The 16,561-nt window shown below is 31.8% G+C and overlaps 1 protein-coding gene across 3 annotated transcripts; it reads left to right on the top strand.

Moving 5' to 3' along the window:
• The first annotated feature begins 1,157 nt into the window (after positions 1-1,157).
• On the top strand, positions 1,158-11,536 carry LOC132631917 (pectin acetylesterase 9). 3 transcript variants are annotated; one of them, XM_060347655.1, is made up of 12 exons: positions 1,158-1,661; positions 1,811-1,893; positions 5,968-6,097; positions 7,757-7,836; positions 8,960-9,046; positions 9,442-9,566; positions 9,648-9,708; positions 9,782-9,838; positions 9,928-10,005; positions 10,100-10,205; positions 10,521-10,669; positions 11,038-11,536. In XM_060347655.1, the coding sequence occupies exons 1-12, from the start codon at positions 1,526-1,528 to the stop codon at positions 11,137-11,139; spliced, it is 1,194 nt and encodes a 397-aa protein (XP_060203638.1). In that variant the 5' UTR covers positions 1,158-1,525; the 3' UTR covers positions 11,140-11,536. The 3 variants fall into 3 exon arrangements, with proteins under 3 accessions (XP_060203638.1, XP_060203636.1, XP_060203637.1); XM_060347653.1 differs by having other exon boundaries at positions 7,757-7,877; positions 8,980-9,046; XM_060347654.1 differs by lacking the exon at positions 11,038-11,536 and having other exon boundaries at positions 1,383-1,661; positions 7,757-7,877; positions 8,980-9,046; positions 10,100-10,247; positions 10,521-10,659.
• The last annotated feature ends 5,025 nt before the right edge of the window (positions 11,537-16,561 follow it).

Here is a 16,561-nt window from a genome sequence, read left to right as displayed (position 1 = left end):
AAAAAGGAGAGAGTACAATTAGCGCAAAAACAAACTCATGATATCATGTAGCTTGCTCCTTACTTAACCATAACTTAAAATTGGTCCCACCCACACTTATCGTCTCATCATCACCTGTCAATTGCAGTTGCAGTCGAATCCACTAACTCAATTTGTTAACCACCACCATCTCCTCATTGGCCGATTGGCCTTGTTCTGTCCGTCACTTTGGTCCGCCTCTCACATGAGGTTTGGTTTCATATATATAAGGCTTGATGATATCAAAAAATTTCCCCCTTAAATAGTTTTATTATTTTTATATACTTTGTGGACCTTTTAGGGACCGTTTGGCCAAGAAAATTATGAGTATTTTTAAAAAGCAGTTTTTGTTTTCAAAAGTGAAAAATGATATTTAAAAATTGAAATTGTGTTTGGGCATTAATACAATTGAAGTTGTTTTTGAGTTTCTGTGAGTAATTTAGAGTGAAAAAAGGTGAAAATAACTTTTTGATGTGTTTTTAAGTTCTGGAAAATTTTGAATCTAATGTTATCTCGAAGGTAATTTTTAAGGGTTATATTTTAACTTTTATAAATAAGGACAAAATCCAAATGATAATTTAAAAAAGGACAATTGTGTAAAATAGACTGACAATATCCGTATAAAATTTAGCATTAATAATAGCATTTGATGACCTTTTGATATTCTGCGCAAGCTATTCATCTTTACTATACGGATAAATAATACTAGTACTTTTTTTTTCCAATTTATAAGACACCATTTGACTTGACATAAAGTTTTATCGTCTAAAATAAGTTTTATACATTTGTATGATTATAAATTATTTCATTAAAGATAAAAAAAAAAAATTATAAATATAGAAAGGTAATTTATTTTTGTGACAAAAGATCGCCACATAAATTGAGTTGGAAGAAATCATTGCTTATTTACACGAAATTAGTAAAACATAAACTAAAATAACTCAAACATTCAGCATATCCTCGTTAACATAATTATTTTGTTTTGATAAAAATAGCCAAATATATAGTACTACTATAATTTATACATTATACAATGAACAGTACACTGTATTACTACTATATAACTTTTGTATCCGAACCAAACGAGTAATTAAGACATTCCCAATTTAGTTACCTCCCTCGTGAGTTCCCTACATAAACTACAATTCTTGTTCTTGTTCAACTTCAAATCCTTCCGACTCTCCCCGTTTTGGTGCTCTCTTTCTCTTCCCTTTTCTTCTTTCTTATTTACATTTCCCTTCGGAGCTGTTTTCATCCTTTTCTTCAGAACTTGATTGAGTTTTATTTCCTTTCCTTTTGTGGTATAAATGCTTTTTGTTCTTTTTCCAACAGCGAGAATCTAATTCCTCCATTCATTTTTAAAAAAAATACTAATTCATTCTATATTTTCAGAATCTTCATATCCAATAAGCTTTTCGGTGGATCACTTTCACATCTCCATTCTTTCTTTGAACTATACAGTCTCATTATAAATATCGGTTGCTGCATTATCTCGTTTTCAGTAAAAATGAATGTGAATTCAATTGTCGTGTTGAAATTGCTTCTGCTTAGTTTTTGGCCATGTCTGGTTTACTCGGAAGGAGAACATGGTCGGTTACTAGTCAACATGACTATGGTCCATAACGCTTCTGCTTTAGGAGCATGTACGTAATTGACAGTTTTAATTTCCTTTTACCAATGATTTAATAATACCTCTTAAATTTCAATACCTAACGCAAACAAATGCGTTGAATTTCCATTAAATGTGTAGTTTAATTAATGGTATGGTTAAACGTTGATTTTTGATATGCAGATTGTTTGGATGGAAGTTTGCCCGCGTATCACCTGCACAGAGGATATGGTGCTGGAGCAAATAATTGGCTTTTGCAATTTGAGGCAAGTAGTGATCAATTCCTTTTGGTGTTTTCTATTGGGAAGGGGAAAGGGAAAAAAGATTCTGTCATTTGGGTAGTTACCGGGACTTCTTTGCTTGCTTGTTTTTCTTTACTTCCTGCTCTCGATCAACGTGCTTTGCAGCCTTTCTTTAGAGTAATAAAATAAAGTTCTGTCTCACCACAAAAAATGGCGGTGGATGGTAAATATTTGTTGGTGTTTAACTAAAAATTTAGTAGGCTTTGGCAATGAAAATCAAATATTTTTCACTTTATTTGGTATTTTAGAGTCGGAGTTGAAGATGGAGTTGTATTTGGTTATAGTTTTTGTAAAAAATATTTAGTTATTTGAATGGATTGAAATTGAAAAAAAAAAAGTGAAAAATAAGTTTTGGTTGTTTTTCAAATTTCAAATACAACTTGAAGTTGTATTTAAATTTTTTATGGTCAAACACCATAAAGTGAAAAAATATTCCCAAAAAAAGTGAATAATTCTCATGGACAAACGGGCCTACTATTTCTGTGCTAGCATTTGAGTTGTCTCCCTTCCTCTTCAATCGAAACACTCGATAGATAGGCCGAAAACATATTTCTAAACAAATGAACAAACCTTTCCTTACTTGACTTGCCAACAAACCTGTCTGGCACAGTTCGGATTTCGAAAGTCAAAAGTTTAAATTTGTTCGTGAAATCGAGCTTGAAATTTTTAAATTTTTGGAAATAAAATGTACATCTTTGAGAACTATGTAAAAGATACTATAAGTCGCAATAATAGATATTCAAAATATTTTAAAAAATTATGAAAAAATTACAGTCAATTTTTTTTTTTTATGAATATCAAAATTTGAAAAGTGCCAAGTAAATTAGGACAAAGGGAGTAGTATTTCTTTGGTAGATAACCTTACCCTTCAAGTTGAATTTTTCAGTGCAAATCTATATTACTTGAGGCCTAAAACCTATAGGGTATGTATAAAATTAAATTAAAATATCAGTTACTACTTTGTAATAGGAGTATGTGATATGACCATCTTAAAATTTGGAATTCATAAAGTAAAATTCGCCTCTCGAAACAAATACCACTCAACTATAGGTGAGAAACTAAAAAAAGTTCTCTCAACTTTTGCTTTGGGTGACAAAACAGATCGTGGGGTTTCGGTTAAAACACATTTTGATGTTGGTTTTGGAAGTTAGAAAACAACATTAATGCTGTTTTCAGGTCTTGTATCATTTATTTCTAAAAAAATGATCTTTTTACGTCCTAGTATTTCGAACCTTATGACTAGTTTTTTTCATTTTTATTTTCGCTTTTTCCGTGTTTGGCTAATGTACCTAGAAAAAGAGCTTTTTTTTCCCTTTCAGTTATTTGAAATACGTTTAATACATGGCAAAAAAAGACGTATATCCGATATTTTTCTAATTCTTAATCGAATGCAAATGCTTGCAATGTTCTAGGGACTTATTACTATGTTCTTAAAATTTATAGCCTAAATAAAATGCACAAGTTTTCTAGGAATTTCTTCCAATGTTCAGCCCAAAATGCACATCATTATTTTTGAGAAACCAAAGTAGGGCCAATTTCAAATCTAAATCCACACGGGAAATATCACATTAAATTCCTTACTCGATTCGCTTCAGATTGATTTCATATAGAGTATTAAAGGAGACACTGTTACTAAAACAAAAAATAAAAATTTCTCTCCTGCTTGTAAATTTTTCTAAATTAAACAATGTTAGTGCATTGTTATTAAATTTTATTATTACATAGAGATAGGGGAAGAGGAAATTATAAGGTGAAAAATTAAACCCTCACTAACAAGTTAAAAATTCAGGTAGCCAATGAGCTATTAAGATTTCCCATTTTTTTAGTGCATTTGAATGCCATCTGTTTCAAATGTGTATTAGGGTAAAAGGTAAAATTCTCTAATATCACAATTTAATATTGATCCAACATAATTATCAAATGAAGAATTTAATATTGTTACAATGTTTTGGTTTGTTGAGAAACATGTCTCAATGATGTTTCAACTAACGAGGAAATGAAATCTCTTTCTCTTACAATTTGAATAAAAGATATAACCTTTTCAAGTCTCTTATATGTAAAAATCAAAAATCTCTTATAAAAAGATCATATAATAATAAAAAAAAATTGTAAAGAATTAGATAAAAAAAAAAAATTATTAGGCAAATGAAAACTTTGTGATAGTGGGCTACATTGGTCCCAATAGTAGGCAAAAATAATGGTGAAGAGGGTGACAGAATCATTTATGATGTACTAATGTGTAACATGTTATCCTATTTTTTCCCCTTCTCTGTTTTCACATGCATACAGTCTTTGTATTATGTGAAAAAGTCAAAAGTGAATTCGCCGTCTGGTGCTTTGGATTTAAGAAAAGGAAAAGGAAGTGGTGGATCAGGAGAGGGATAAGTGCCTTGTGTGACACTTTTTTTTATGAGATAAAAATTGGACCCATATCTTATACTTTTGGGTCTAATTTTTTTCATAAAAAGAAGCCTCACACAACTAATATCAATTGTACGAGATAAGTTGAATTCTTACTTTTAGGGAGGAAAAGAAAGAAAAATGAATAAAATTAAGGATTATGTCATGAACCTTTTTTTTTTTTTTGGGGGGGGGGGGGGGGGGGGGGAGGTTGTGCAAAATGTCATTTAATTTTGTTTAAATATCACAGAATATTATTAGGAATAAACAAAACTGAGATATTTTCTGCGATATTTGGGTGAAATTGAGTGACTTTTTGTTTATAAAAAGAAATTGATTAGTAATTTTTATGATACTTAAATAAAATTAAGTGACTTCTTAAATAAAATTAAGTGACTCCTTTGTACAAAAAAAATGATTAATGACTTCTATAAAATAATAAAATGAATTTTGAGTATACTATGCATGAAATTTCCATTTCCCTTTTTCAACAATGCTTATCCTGGTGAATAGTTTTCAAAAATAAAATGACGTTGTCACTCGTATTCACTCTTTCATCTTTTGACTTTAGTGGTTTGCATCTTCTCTTTTCCTTCTTTTCATCGAGTCCAAAACATGGCAAAAGTGTAGGCAAAGATTCTAGTAATGAACTGTCCACTAAGAGGAGCTTATGACTCATCCTCGACCTAAAAAGGATAAAGGTTGGTGTGCCGAAAAGCAAACATGTTTGTCCATTTTCCGAAAACGGACCCCATTCTCTCATGCAATGTGTCCATTTCCCTTTCTCAATAATTAGATCTTTACTCTTTGTTAGTGACAATAGGTTAGAATAGTAGCAATGCTAGCTTATCCTGTCAATTAGTTTTCACAGGGCGGCTTGAATACGATCTCCAGTTAGGCATGACAACTTGCGTGTGGACCACAAATGAGAGTCAATGTTGTCATTTTACGGAGTATTTTTATAATGTTATAAGTAGGACTAAGACTAGGACCTCAACCTTTCCAATGGACTGTATCGAAAAAGGACACATCTATCACCATCGACTGTATCCTCTCTCCTATTTCTGAAAAAAAGATTCTAGCTATTCCACCACTCAAACTCTACAAATTTTTTGGTAATTTCTTTTTATTTATTGATAGAGTTATCTCATATCTATGAAGATGCACGAATTGCTCTTGCAACGGATTTTAAAGCCTTAGTAACTACCCCAAAATTTATACAGAATTTTAAAGCCGTTAATGGTCACAGACGTTTCTTAATAGTCATTCTATCAAAGTAGAGGGAAACAAGTTGATAGGCCGACTTGAAAATCTTATGCAAGTTTAGGGGGCAATTAGATTATATTTCCTGTATATATAAAAAAACTTAATTAGGTAGTAATTAGAAAGTACTTGAATTTAGAACTTGTAATACACTATAATTGGAATTTGTGTCTTTTTTTTTTATTTTTACTCCATTGCTTTGTTGATTGTTTTGGTGCAAAGTTTAAGTCACATTACATCACGCTAACAGAAAAATGAAGAAAAAAGAAAAGGATAAATGAATAAGCAAGTTTTGTCCAAGAAAGAAGTACAGTGAGCGGATGGCGAAATGTCTGACAAACAAGTTTTTTAATTTCTTATTGAACTAATTAACAGGGTGGTGGGTGGTGCAATGATATCAAATCATGCTTGGATAGAGCCAAATCGCGGCGTGGATCAACTCGTTACATGAACAAATGGGAGGTATTCTCCGGCATTCTCAGCAACAATGCGTCTTTTAATCCTGGTAATTCACTATCCTATTGATAATTCAGCAAAAGGCCACGAAAAGTGTTCATAAAAAAAAAATAGCAAGGGTGTTCAAGATAAGTTATTTATCTGATAAAGACAGTATTTAATCAATATACACCATGCAATTTTCCGGCGAAGGAACACCCTTAAAAAATAGTAGTACAATTTACCGGAAGCATGTGAAAGGCCAATGTGGTAAGTACAGGAGTACATGTACAATGCTGTCAATGTAGTATTCTTGTGTGACAAAGTCCATGTTCCTCACGTTTGATGTTATTCCTTTCCACGTGATCAATCTTTTGAGGCCAAAGTAGACAGCTATTTTGGTTTGTCTATCCTCCCAATTTATAACATTGGATACAGTCTTAGCTCCGATGACATCCTATTAATTAGATTTGTTTATAGTCCAAAGTTACAGACTCTGGCCTGTGACTAACCTAGTCGCTATATTTAATTAATGTGGAGTAATATTGTTTTAGAATTGGCGGGAAACAAATGTCAATTATGTATGCTAAAAGAGGAAAATTATAGGCTAATGGGTGCACCGACAGCCAGTTGGAACTTTGAGGACAGCAACAGCAAAGCCTATTAATAGATTAGTTTCTCTAATTAACATGATTTATGGTATTTCTTATGACGGTAGTATGTCCGGATCAGTTTGGCTGTGTCTTGATTTTATCTGCTAGACGACCCCCCACAAATTGTATACTAATTTGTAAAAATTAATTGAATTGGAAATCTGATGTCAATATTAGCTGAAATTGAAATATTTGTCACATCGGTGTCACAATTTGCATCGGTGAAACAAATTGTAGGAATTCCTAAAATATTACACTCTCAAAGGACCGTATAATCTTCATGTTGATCAAAGATGATTACAAACAATATCGGATATTTCAGCCATATATTTAATCGGGAAAATTTCACCGGCTCAAGTGAACAAAATTTAGGGAAATGAGAAACTATCAACCATTCATTCTTTTTTGTCTTCCAATGGGGATTTAAACCTCTAGGTCCAACATGATTTATGCATTTTGTGACCCCTGCCCTGCATTTCCCATAGTATTCTCCAGTAAAACCCAGGGAAAGGGGGTACCTATTGAGAATCCAGTTCTTATTTGGTGCCGTGATTGATGCTTGAGCTAAGGGGATTATGAACAAATCGATACTGTTGCCTACCTTAAACAACAAACATCGAGTATGGAACCTCAATCTACACATTGTACCTAATACTTAGAACAGTTTGTTTCCAGATGTAAAATGTGTATGAAACTTACACTAGCACCTACACCATTTGGTAGTCAGAATAGGCTCTTTAAAATAAAGTTATTAAAGAAAGAATGAAAAGGAATAGAAACCAGAAGTGGGTCTGTTCAATTAGTATTTTTTTTCTCCTTAATTTGCCTTTCATTATTGAAACTTGAGAGTTTAGCCCTAATTGGAAAGAAACTACACGCAGTTAAATTTTGCATATAGTGTGGTTGACTTAATCTGATGGAACTATTCTCTTTACAGTTATCATCCTTTTTGCACCTCCAGGATAATATTTTTTAAATTTTCCTTTTCCCTTGCAATGAAGTTCTATAGTAATATGGTTCAAAAGATTTTTATAAATCTGCAAATAACTAACGGAGAAAACCAATAAAAAATGCAGATTTCTACAACTGGAATCGGGTGAAAATCAGATATTGTGATGGAGCCTCATTTGCTGGTGATGCTGAGTTCTATAATGGCGTAAAATTCTCTATAACTTGCACACACATCAGTTTCTTGCAGTATTTATTCCTTTTAAACATTCCTACTTTGCGAAATTTTTTGCCTTTGAGTACTACATTCATGTCCACTTTATTGAAATTAGTTTTTCCAATCATCATCATTGTTCGGTTATTATATGAAAAATATCAATTTCATGTCCTAGTAGTTTGCCATCATTTCCACCATAAATCTATTGTTTGATAGTCACCTATCCAGAGTATTATCCATAACAGTTCAGCTTAGTCAGGTGCTTTCTTTTTCCTAGTGCGAAATGAGCAAACTTCTTTGCTTTATTTCTGTTTTGTTCACGTTTTCGTCAGCCCATCTTTGGTTCATTTGTAGTTACTTGAGCTAGGTACTATGTTTGGTAATATGTAATATGTGAAGTATTCCTAATTTTTTTGAAAGAAAAAGAATGATGTGTTTTTAAGAAATGATAGACACAACATTGTGGTTAGGAGGTATTGTTTAACATGACTAATGGTAGCAAACTATTCACGTGTTTCTGCAAATGAACTGCAAGTCTAGGAATCACATCAGCTAGTGATGCAGAGAGAGCGTTGTTTACAAGTTCCCCAGTATATCTGTGAACTCATGCTTCAAAACATTTTTGTGGAACGTTATTGAAAATCAACAGATAAAAATGGAAAAGATTCATAATTTGCGGAGCGGCATTCATTTGCTTTACAATTAATGTGTACGTGTAATTCACATTACTTCAGAACCTTGGAGCTCGAAAAGAATGGTCTGACTTGGATCAAGGCCAATACGAAATATTTTTTTTTGTTTTCTTTTATTTTTATCTTAAGCCCTGCTCTTTCTACCAGTTATTATGAACTTACATGCCTTGGATTCTATCATATGACTGCCATTTGCGTTACTCCGAATTTTCTTCATTTTTCCTTGATGTCAAGTTAAATATAATTAAGTACGAAATTGCTGATAGATTTCTGGTGGCATACATATTAGACGTCTCAAGCCAACTTCTTTGCCTTTGGACTAGTTAAAAAGAATTATGGCCTTTGATAAAGTTGTATCCGGTCTGAGTTGTACCCTGCCCTTTCTATTAACTGAGTCCTTTTTCTTGCATTAAATGAAGCAGACATCATTGCTTTATTTCAGAGGGCAAAGAATTTGGCAAGCTATTATTCTTGATCTTCTCCCAAAAGGTCTGGGGCACGCGAAGAAGGTAATGACATTAGACCTACTCCTTTTCCACTTAAAGAACATGTGATGATAACCATCAAGGCTTTGGACTAACTGGGGTAGCAATGCAATCAGATAAAACAGCAATTGGTTCCTTCACTGCACATCCCCACTCCCCCTCCCACCCAAGACACAAATATTAGTCTCTTGTGAGGACATAAAGAGGGTAATTAGATGATCTTGCCTTTCTGAGTTAAATTGTCATTTATTTGTAAAAGTAAAAAAAATAGCCTACTGAACATTGTTACACACATAGCATAGAACATGATCATCTGTTTGTTGATTACATTTCATACAAATATTTTAACTTCATTGTCTTACTCCCTTACTACAAAAGATATGTTGTCTTCAAACTACATTTGATGCATTTCTTTTTAGGCTTTGCTTTCTGGCTGCTCTGCTGGGGGTCTGGCAACCTTTTTGCATTGTGACAACTTCACCAATTATCTTCCAAAGAATGCTAGTGTGAAATGCTTGAGTGATGCTGGATTTTTTCTAGATGAGTATGTTTCTGCAACTGACAGGCAAATATGATTTTCATCTCCGCGTTACACTTAATGGCATGTTTGCATTTGTTTTCTCAGGAGAGATTTAAGTCTGAACCACACTATAAGATCTTTTTATGAAGATCTTATTACCCTACAGGTATCCTTTTATCATGGCTATCAGGAATGTCTATACTGAGCTATCTTATTCTGACAAATTTGGTTTTCTGAAGGGGGTAGAACCAAATCTCAACCAAAATTGCACTTCTACTCTCTACTATCCACACCTGGTACGATCTGAGCAGTCTCCTCTTATTTAATTCATAAGCTGGCCATGAAACTAAGCACTTCTCTAAGAATTCTTGTGATGTTCATGCAGTGCCTCTTTCCACAGTACGCATTACCATTCATCAGAACGCCATTCTTCATCTTAAATTCAGCATATGACGTGTACCAAGTATGTTCATTGTGCAATTTGTTATAAACTAGGCATATTTCAGAGTAATGTTTGTTATGCACGGCGCCAATAATGTGACCTTGTGCTTCTGCAGTTCCATCACATATTGGTGCCGCCTTCTTCCGATCCTCGAGGGCACTGGAATCATTGCAGGAATAATGTTACTGCATGCAATGCGAGTCAACTAAGTATTTTGCAAGGTTGACAAAGATTATTATATTATACTCTTTGAAGAAATTCACGTAAGTCCTTAGGTAGACAGTTTAAAGGCTGGGGAGGGGGTGGAGTTGGGCAAAAGATTCGAAACTTGAGGGTCTGTAGAAAGAAATGTTAACTGAATCATGAAGTATTCAAATATTCAACTACTAGATTATAGCAATCTTAAGTAACATACTACACTATGCTACTGTTATCATGGTACATTTGTTAGTTTTATCTTTATATTTACCGTTCTTAGAATTTGCAATTTCTATCATTATCGATAGCAGTAACCACGGTTACCCGGCTATTTTCAGGGTTCAGGAAAGATATGCTTCAAGCGTTGAGAGTTTTCTATTATTATTCAAGAGGAGGTGGGATGTACATAAACTCTTGCTTCACCCATTGTCAGAGTGAGACACAAAATACCTGGTTTGCAGTTGACTCCCCTCTAATACACAAGAAGGTTAGTGAAATAAACTTCTCTCATCTTCTGCTGTGGCATAGTACTTAATGCAAATGCAAACGTAACGCTGGAATGGCAAACATGAAAATTTTATGTTTTAGTGTGTGAAGTGATCTTGCCCCTTTCAGTTTCTTCAACAATTTTACTAGTTTATTACTATGCATGAGTTTCATCAATTCATATAGTTCTTCAGAATCTTGGAAGCTAAATGTAAGTAGTAAATGATTGTCTGCACGTTGTTTTGCTTGAAGTTCACGAGATATGTACAAGTCATTATACAATCTGATGCAACTAACAGACCTATCAAGTACAAAGGAGATTTCTTTTTGATTTTTGTGTCTACTGATTTTGAAACTTCTATTATCCAGACAATTGCGCAGACAGTTGGCGATTGGTACTTCAGTAGAAACGTTAGCAAGGAGATTGATAGTGCATATCCCTGTGATACTACTTGCCACAACATGATATAGGCTGATGCAGAGATCCAATGGTGCTATATATAAGCTGATTTCAAAGGGTAATTGGAACCCAGAAACTCAGCAGCTATACAAACCATAGACAATACTGGTTACATACTGCAGATTGATTCATTTAGAAGTGGGAGTGTGGGACACAGTGAAGGAATATGTGTTCATTTTTATAAGATTTTATAAATATATGTTGCAGAGTAAAAAAGCAGCATTCTTTTATTTAGAGAGGTTTACAGAGCAAATGTATACGTCATCGTCTAACAAAGGATTGGGTATAGATCCATCAAGTTCTCCAGCTTTCAGTTTAATATGATATGCAGAACGTTGTGTAGCTGAAGCTGAAAATTTCATGTTCGAATGTCGGGCCAAGAAAATATATTCATTATTGTTCTGTTAATCCCCTGAATAGTTTTCTGTTCTCTCTTCTTGCATTTGATGCGGTTGTTGTCAAGACTTGTTTGTTTTTGTGCATTTTTTTGTGGAATATCCGAATATCCGACCTTAATACAAATCGTATGCAGGTGCATAGTCCATGCGACTGGTAAAAGGTCTTGCTGATGTGGTGTTACATGGCATTTTCTCTCTCCATACTGGCGTCTTGAGGAAAAAAATAATTAAGAAAGAATATTACTAAGGAATCCCTAATTAACTAACGCGTTATATATAAGCAAAGTCACTTTGGGGTGAATCAGAATATTGTTTCAAAAGAACTATTCTCTCTATCTCAATTTATGTGAAAGCGTTTGACTGAGCATGGAATTTAAGAATAATAAAAAAAGATTTTTAAAACTTATGTTCTAAAATAAGTCAAAGATATTTGTGTGACTATACATTATGAAATTTAAAAATAAATTGTAATAAATATAAAAATGTGTCATTCTTTTTTAGATTAAATTAGAATAATTAAGAAAGAATATTACTGAGGAATCCCTAATTAACTAACGCGTTATATATAAGCAAAGTCATTTGGGGGGAATCACTTTGGGGGGAATCAGAATATTGTTTCAAAAGAACTATTCTCTCTATCTCAATTTATGTGAAAGCGTTTGACTGAGCATGGAATTTAAGAATAATAAAAAAAGATTTTTAAAACTTATGTTCTAAAATAAGTCAAAGATATTTGTGTGACTATACATTATGAAATTTAAAAATAAATCATAATGAATATAAAAATGTGTCATTCTTTTTAAGATTAAATTAGAATAATTAAGAAAGAATATTACTGAGGAATCCCTAATTAACTAACGCGTTATATATAAGCAAAGTCACTTTGGGGGAATCGGAATATTGTTTCAAAAGAACTACTCCCTCTATCTCAATTTAGGTGAAGATGTTTGACTGAGCATGGAATTTAAGAATTAAAAAAAAAAAAGATTTTTAAAACTTATGTTCTAAACTAAGTTAAAGATATTTGTGTGAATATACATTATGAAATTTAAAAATAAATTGTAATAAATATAAAAATGTGTCATTCTTTTTTAGATTAAATTAGAATAATTAAGAAAGAATATTACTGAGGAATCCCTAATTAACTAACGCGTTATATATAAGCAAAGTCACTTTGGGGGGAATCACTTTGGGGGGAATCAGAATATTGTTTCAAAAGAACTATTCTCTCTATCTCAATTTATGTGAAAGCGTTTGACTGAGCATGGAATTTAAGAATAATAAAAAAAGATTTTTAAAACTTATGTTCTAAAATAAGTCAAAGATATTTGTGTGACTATACATTATGAAATTTAAAAATAAATCATAATGAATATAAAAATGTGTCATTCTTTTTAAGATTAAATTAGAATAATTAAGAAAGAATATTACTGAGGAATCCCTAATTAACTAACGCGTTATATATAAGCAAAGTCACTTTGGGGGAATCGGAATATTGTTTCAAAAGAACTACTCCCTCTATCTCAATTTAGGTGAAGATGTTTGACTGAGCATGGAATTTAAGAATAAAAAAAAGATTTTTAAAACTTATGTTCTAAACTAAGTCAAAGATATTTGTGTGAATATACATTATGAAATTTAAAAATAAATTGTAATAAATATAAAAATGTGTCATTCTTTTTTAGATTAAATTAGAATAATTAAGAAAGAATATTAATGAGGAATCCCTAATTAACTAACGCGTTATATATAAGCAAAGTCACTTTGGGGGAATCAGAATATTGTTTCAAAAGAACTACTCTCTCTATCTCGATTTATGTGAAAGTGTTTGACTGAGCATGAAATTTAAGAATAAATAAAAAAAGATTTTTAAAACTTATGTTCTAAAATAAGTCAAAGATATTTGTGTGACTATACATTATAAAATTTAAAAATAAATTATAATGAATATAAAAATGTGTCATTCTTTTTTAGATTGAACTAGTATTCGTACCCGCGCGATGCGCGGGTTGTATTAAAAGAACCAATTGTGTCAAATGTTATATATTAAAATATCAAATATGTAAACTTATCCCTGCTGAGTCTTCAAATTAAACTATTTACCAATCGTGTCAAATGTTATATGAATTTTATTTATGCTCGTATGATTGAAATGAATGCACAAATAAAAATTTATGTAGTTCTGCAAATTTTATCCTTATATATTAAATATTTCTGCTCAATCCAATTATATGATTATGTACAAAGTTTAAACATCTAAAATTCCTAAAATCATCTATCCCTTGTAATTTAGCAGAATATGAACAAATTTAATGTGAAGTATAGCGGTCAGAATGATGCATCGTACCTTGTTTTAGAAAATTATAAATATCAATAACGTGACCACTAATAGAAGATGCCCTGCCAATTCTCTTCAAAGATAAAGAATAATTCTATTACTACTCATTAGATTAACATATATAAACTTCATCTTAAAATAATTGAGAAAGACAATAAAAGGATGCGCCCGGTGTTTTAAAAGGCAGGGGCGTAAGGCGAGGCGTTTTACGTCTGCCTCAGCGAGGCATAAGCCCCGAGGCACGGGACGTAAGCCTCATGGGACTTTAATTTTTAGTATTTATAAAAGGATATAATTATAATAAATACTTTTAAATAGGTAAAATAGCGTAAAATTTTGAAGAAAACTATAAATATATGCTCCATCCCCACAAAAAAACTAATCAGAACAATCTATTATGCGCTACTTATAAGCACAAGTGACTGCTCGTTACTTTTTTGAGATAGTAGAAGACAAGATAAGTAATTGGAAAAGAACATATATTAGGCATTCTAGCAATAAAAAAAGATCGTGACTTTTAAATTTAATGTTTCGGTTCCTTTTTAAAATATTTGAGTAATTACTAGTTGACTTTTGAGAATTTGGGCATTATATTGAGGACTTATTTAACAAATTTTGTTTTAATTTGAAGAAGTTTTCAGGGCTTACGCCCCAACAAAAAAAACTAGCCCCAAACGCCCAGACGTATGCCCCGAATCGTACGCCTTTTGAGACTTTCGCTTCGAACCATCGCCCTGGGGCATTTTTGATACGCCCCGCCCCGAGGCTCGCCCCGAAAACGCCTTTTAAAACACTGGTACGCCATACAAAAATTCAAACAATAATTTACTCAAAATGTACCTTTAACATCACGAATGGATTAATAGTTATAAAATGTCAATCCAGAAGTAAAAGATAGAGGCATTTAAAGACATGAAACTAACCGTTGAATAATTGAGAACTTTTAGCATATGGTCTCTATTAAGGATTAAAGTTGATGGAGCTTTCCCCTTTACTAATGCCTGAAAAATGCAACTCATATTTTATAAATAAATAAGAAAATTGCTTATAAACAATCTTAATTGCGATTAACAAAATACTAAAACAACAAAACAGTATGTCAAAAGAACTTATAGCAAAAGCTTGTGAAGTGAGAAATCGAATGAAAAATTTGCAAACAAAACACTGACCAAATGCTATACTGATTTGAAGCTCTACATATCTTTGTTTGGCTTCTTTTGTCAAGATAGCTTTATAGAAAATTAGTTTTCCAGCCTTTTTATAGTATTATGTTCCTTATTTATAGCAATTAAAATAATTAACAATTTTAATAATATTTTTTAGTTGAAATAAGAACTCTTTATTTGGAAAATAAATGTATAGAGCACACGTATAGTTTGGAAAATTACTATATAATATAAGAGGGAATGTGAGGACTTTTGTAGTCCTCACAAGAGTTTCCCAAATTTTTAAAAACTTTTTCATTAATTACTTTTATGTCCTAATTTTATTTATTTAAGTAAATTTTTTTATTTTTTATTTTTAAGGTCTACTTTTCAAAAGCTATCGAACCTGGGGACTTTTGTAGTCCTCGCAATAATTTCTAATTCTTTAAAAAAAAATTAATTAATTACTTTTAGGTCCTAATCTTATTTATTTAAGTCAATTTTTTTATTTTTTATTTTTAAGGTCTACTTTTTAAAAGCTATCGAACCTTCTACCTCATTTTTCATGTTCTTTGATTTTCTGGTTCGTGCTCGATATCCGCATTTAAGCCCAATTAATCTAGATAATTAGCACTGTATCGCGCCTATTCGGAGGGAACGCTTCCTCCAAAGATTTTTTCCATATCCATGTTCGAACCCCTAATCCCTAATTAAGAGAGGAGCAGCTCCATCCGCTGCACAAGTTAAATTATGTATTTGTCTTAAAAGTTCATTAACTATGTATAAATTATTTATTTACAACTAAATAACTTCAGAAAATTAGGATACATAAGTTATAAATGTCAAATTCTGGCTCCGCATTTGATTTGAAGTAAATAATTTTATCAAAATGGAAGTTAAAATATTAAAGCAGTGGAATGAAAATTTTGTTTTTATATAATTACCCACTTGTGGGACCACAATGGGTATATGGTTGTTGTTGTTGTTGTTGTTGTACACTTGTACTAACACACATTATATTTTTTTAGTTAAAATATCTACTTTTATATCTTGAGTTTGGGCTCGGACTTAGCAAGGGCCTCACATAACTAGTAAATGTATAGAGCAATTAATGGTTCGGTACCTTTTATAGTTTGTTGGTCCTTATTCACAGTAACTAAATTTCTTAATAATTGTAACAATATTTTTAGTTGATATAAGAACTCCTTATTTGGAAAATAATTAATATAGAACTCCGTCTATGGAGCAAACTGTTCAGCTCCTTTTACAGCATTTTGCTCCTTATTTATAGCAACTGAATTTTTTAACTATTGTAATAATATCTTTTAGTTGAAATAAGAATTCTTGGAAAATAAATAATATAGACCACACGGCTCTTGCTCCACATTTATAGCTACCCAGTTTCCTAACTATTGTAATAATATTTTTAGATAAATAAGCATTTTTTTTATATCAACAACTTTATTTTATTTTATCTTGGATGTTATTTATAGTAAGTATCAAATACTCTAAATATTAGGAGTAAGAATATTCTAAATTAATAATATTATAG

The sequence above is a fragment of the Lycium barbarum genome, chromosome 3 (genome assembly GCF_019175385.1).
Source record: "Lycium barbarum isolate Lr01 chromosome 3, ASM1917538v2, whole genome shotgun sequence".
Taxonomy (NCBI): Eukaryota; Viridiplantae; Streptophyta; class Magnoliopsida; order Solanales; family Solanaceae; genus Lycium; species Lycium barbarum.
Note: the sequence above shows the minus strand (reverse complement) of the source record. Positions and strands in the feature narration are given on the sequence as shown.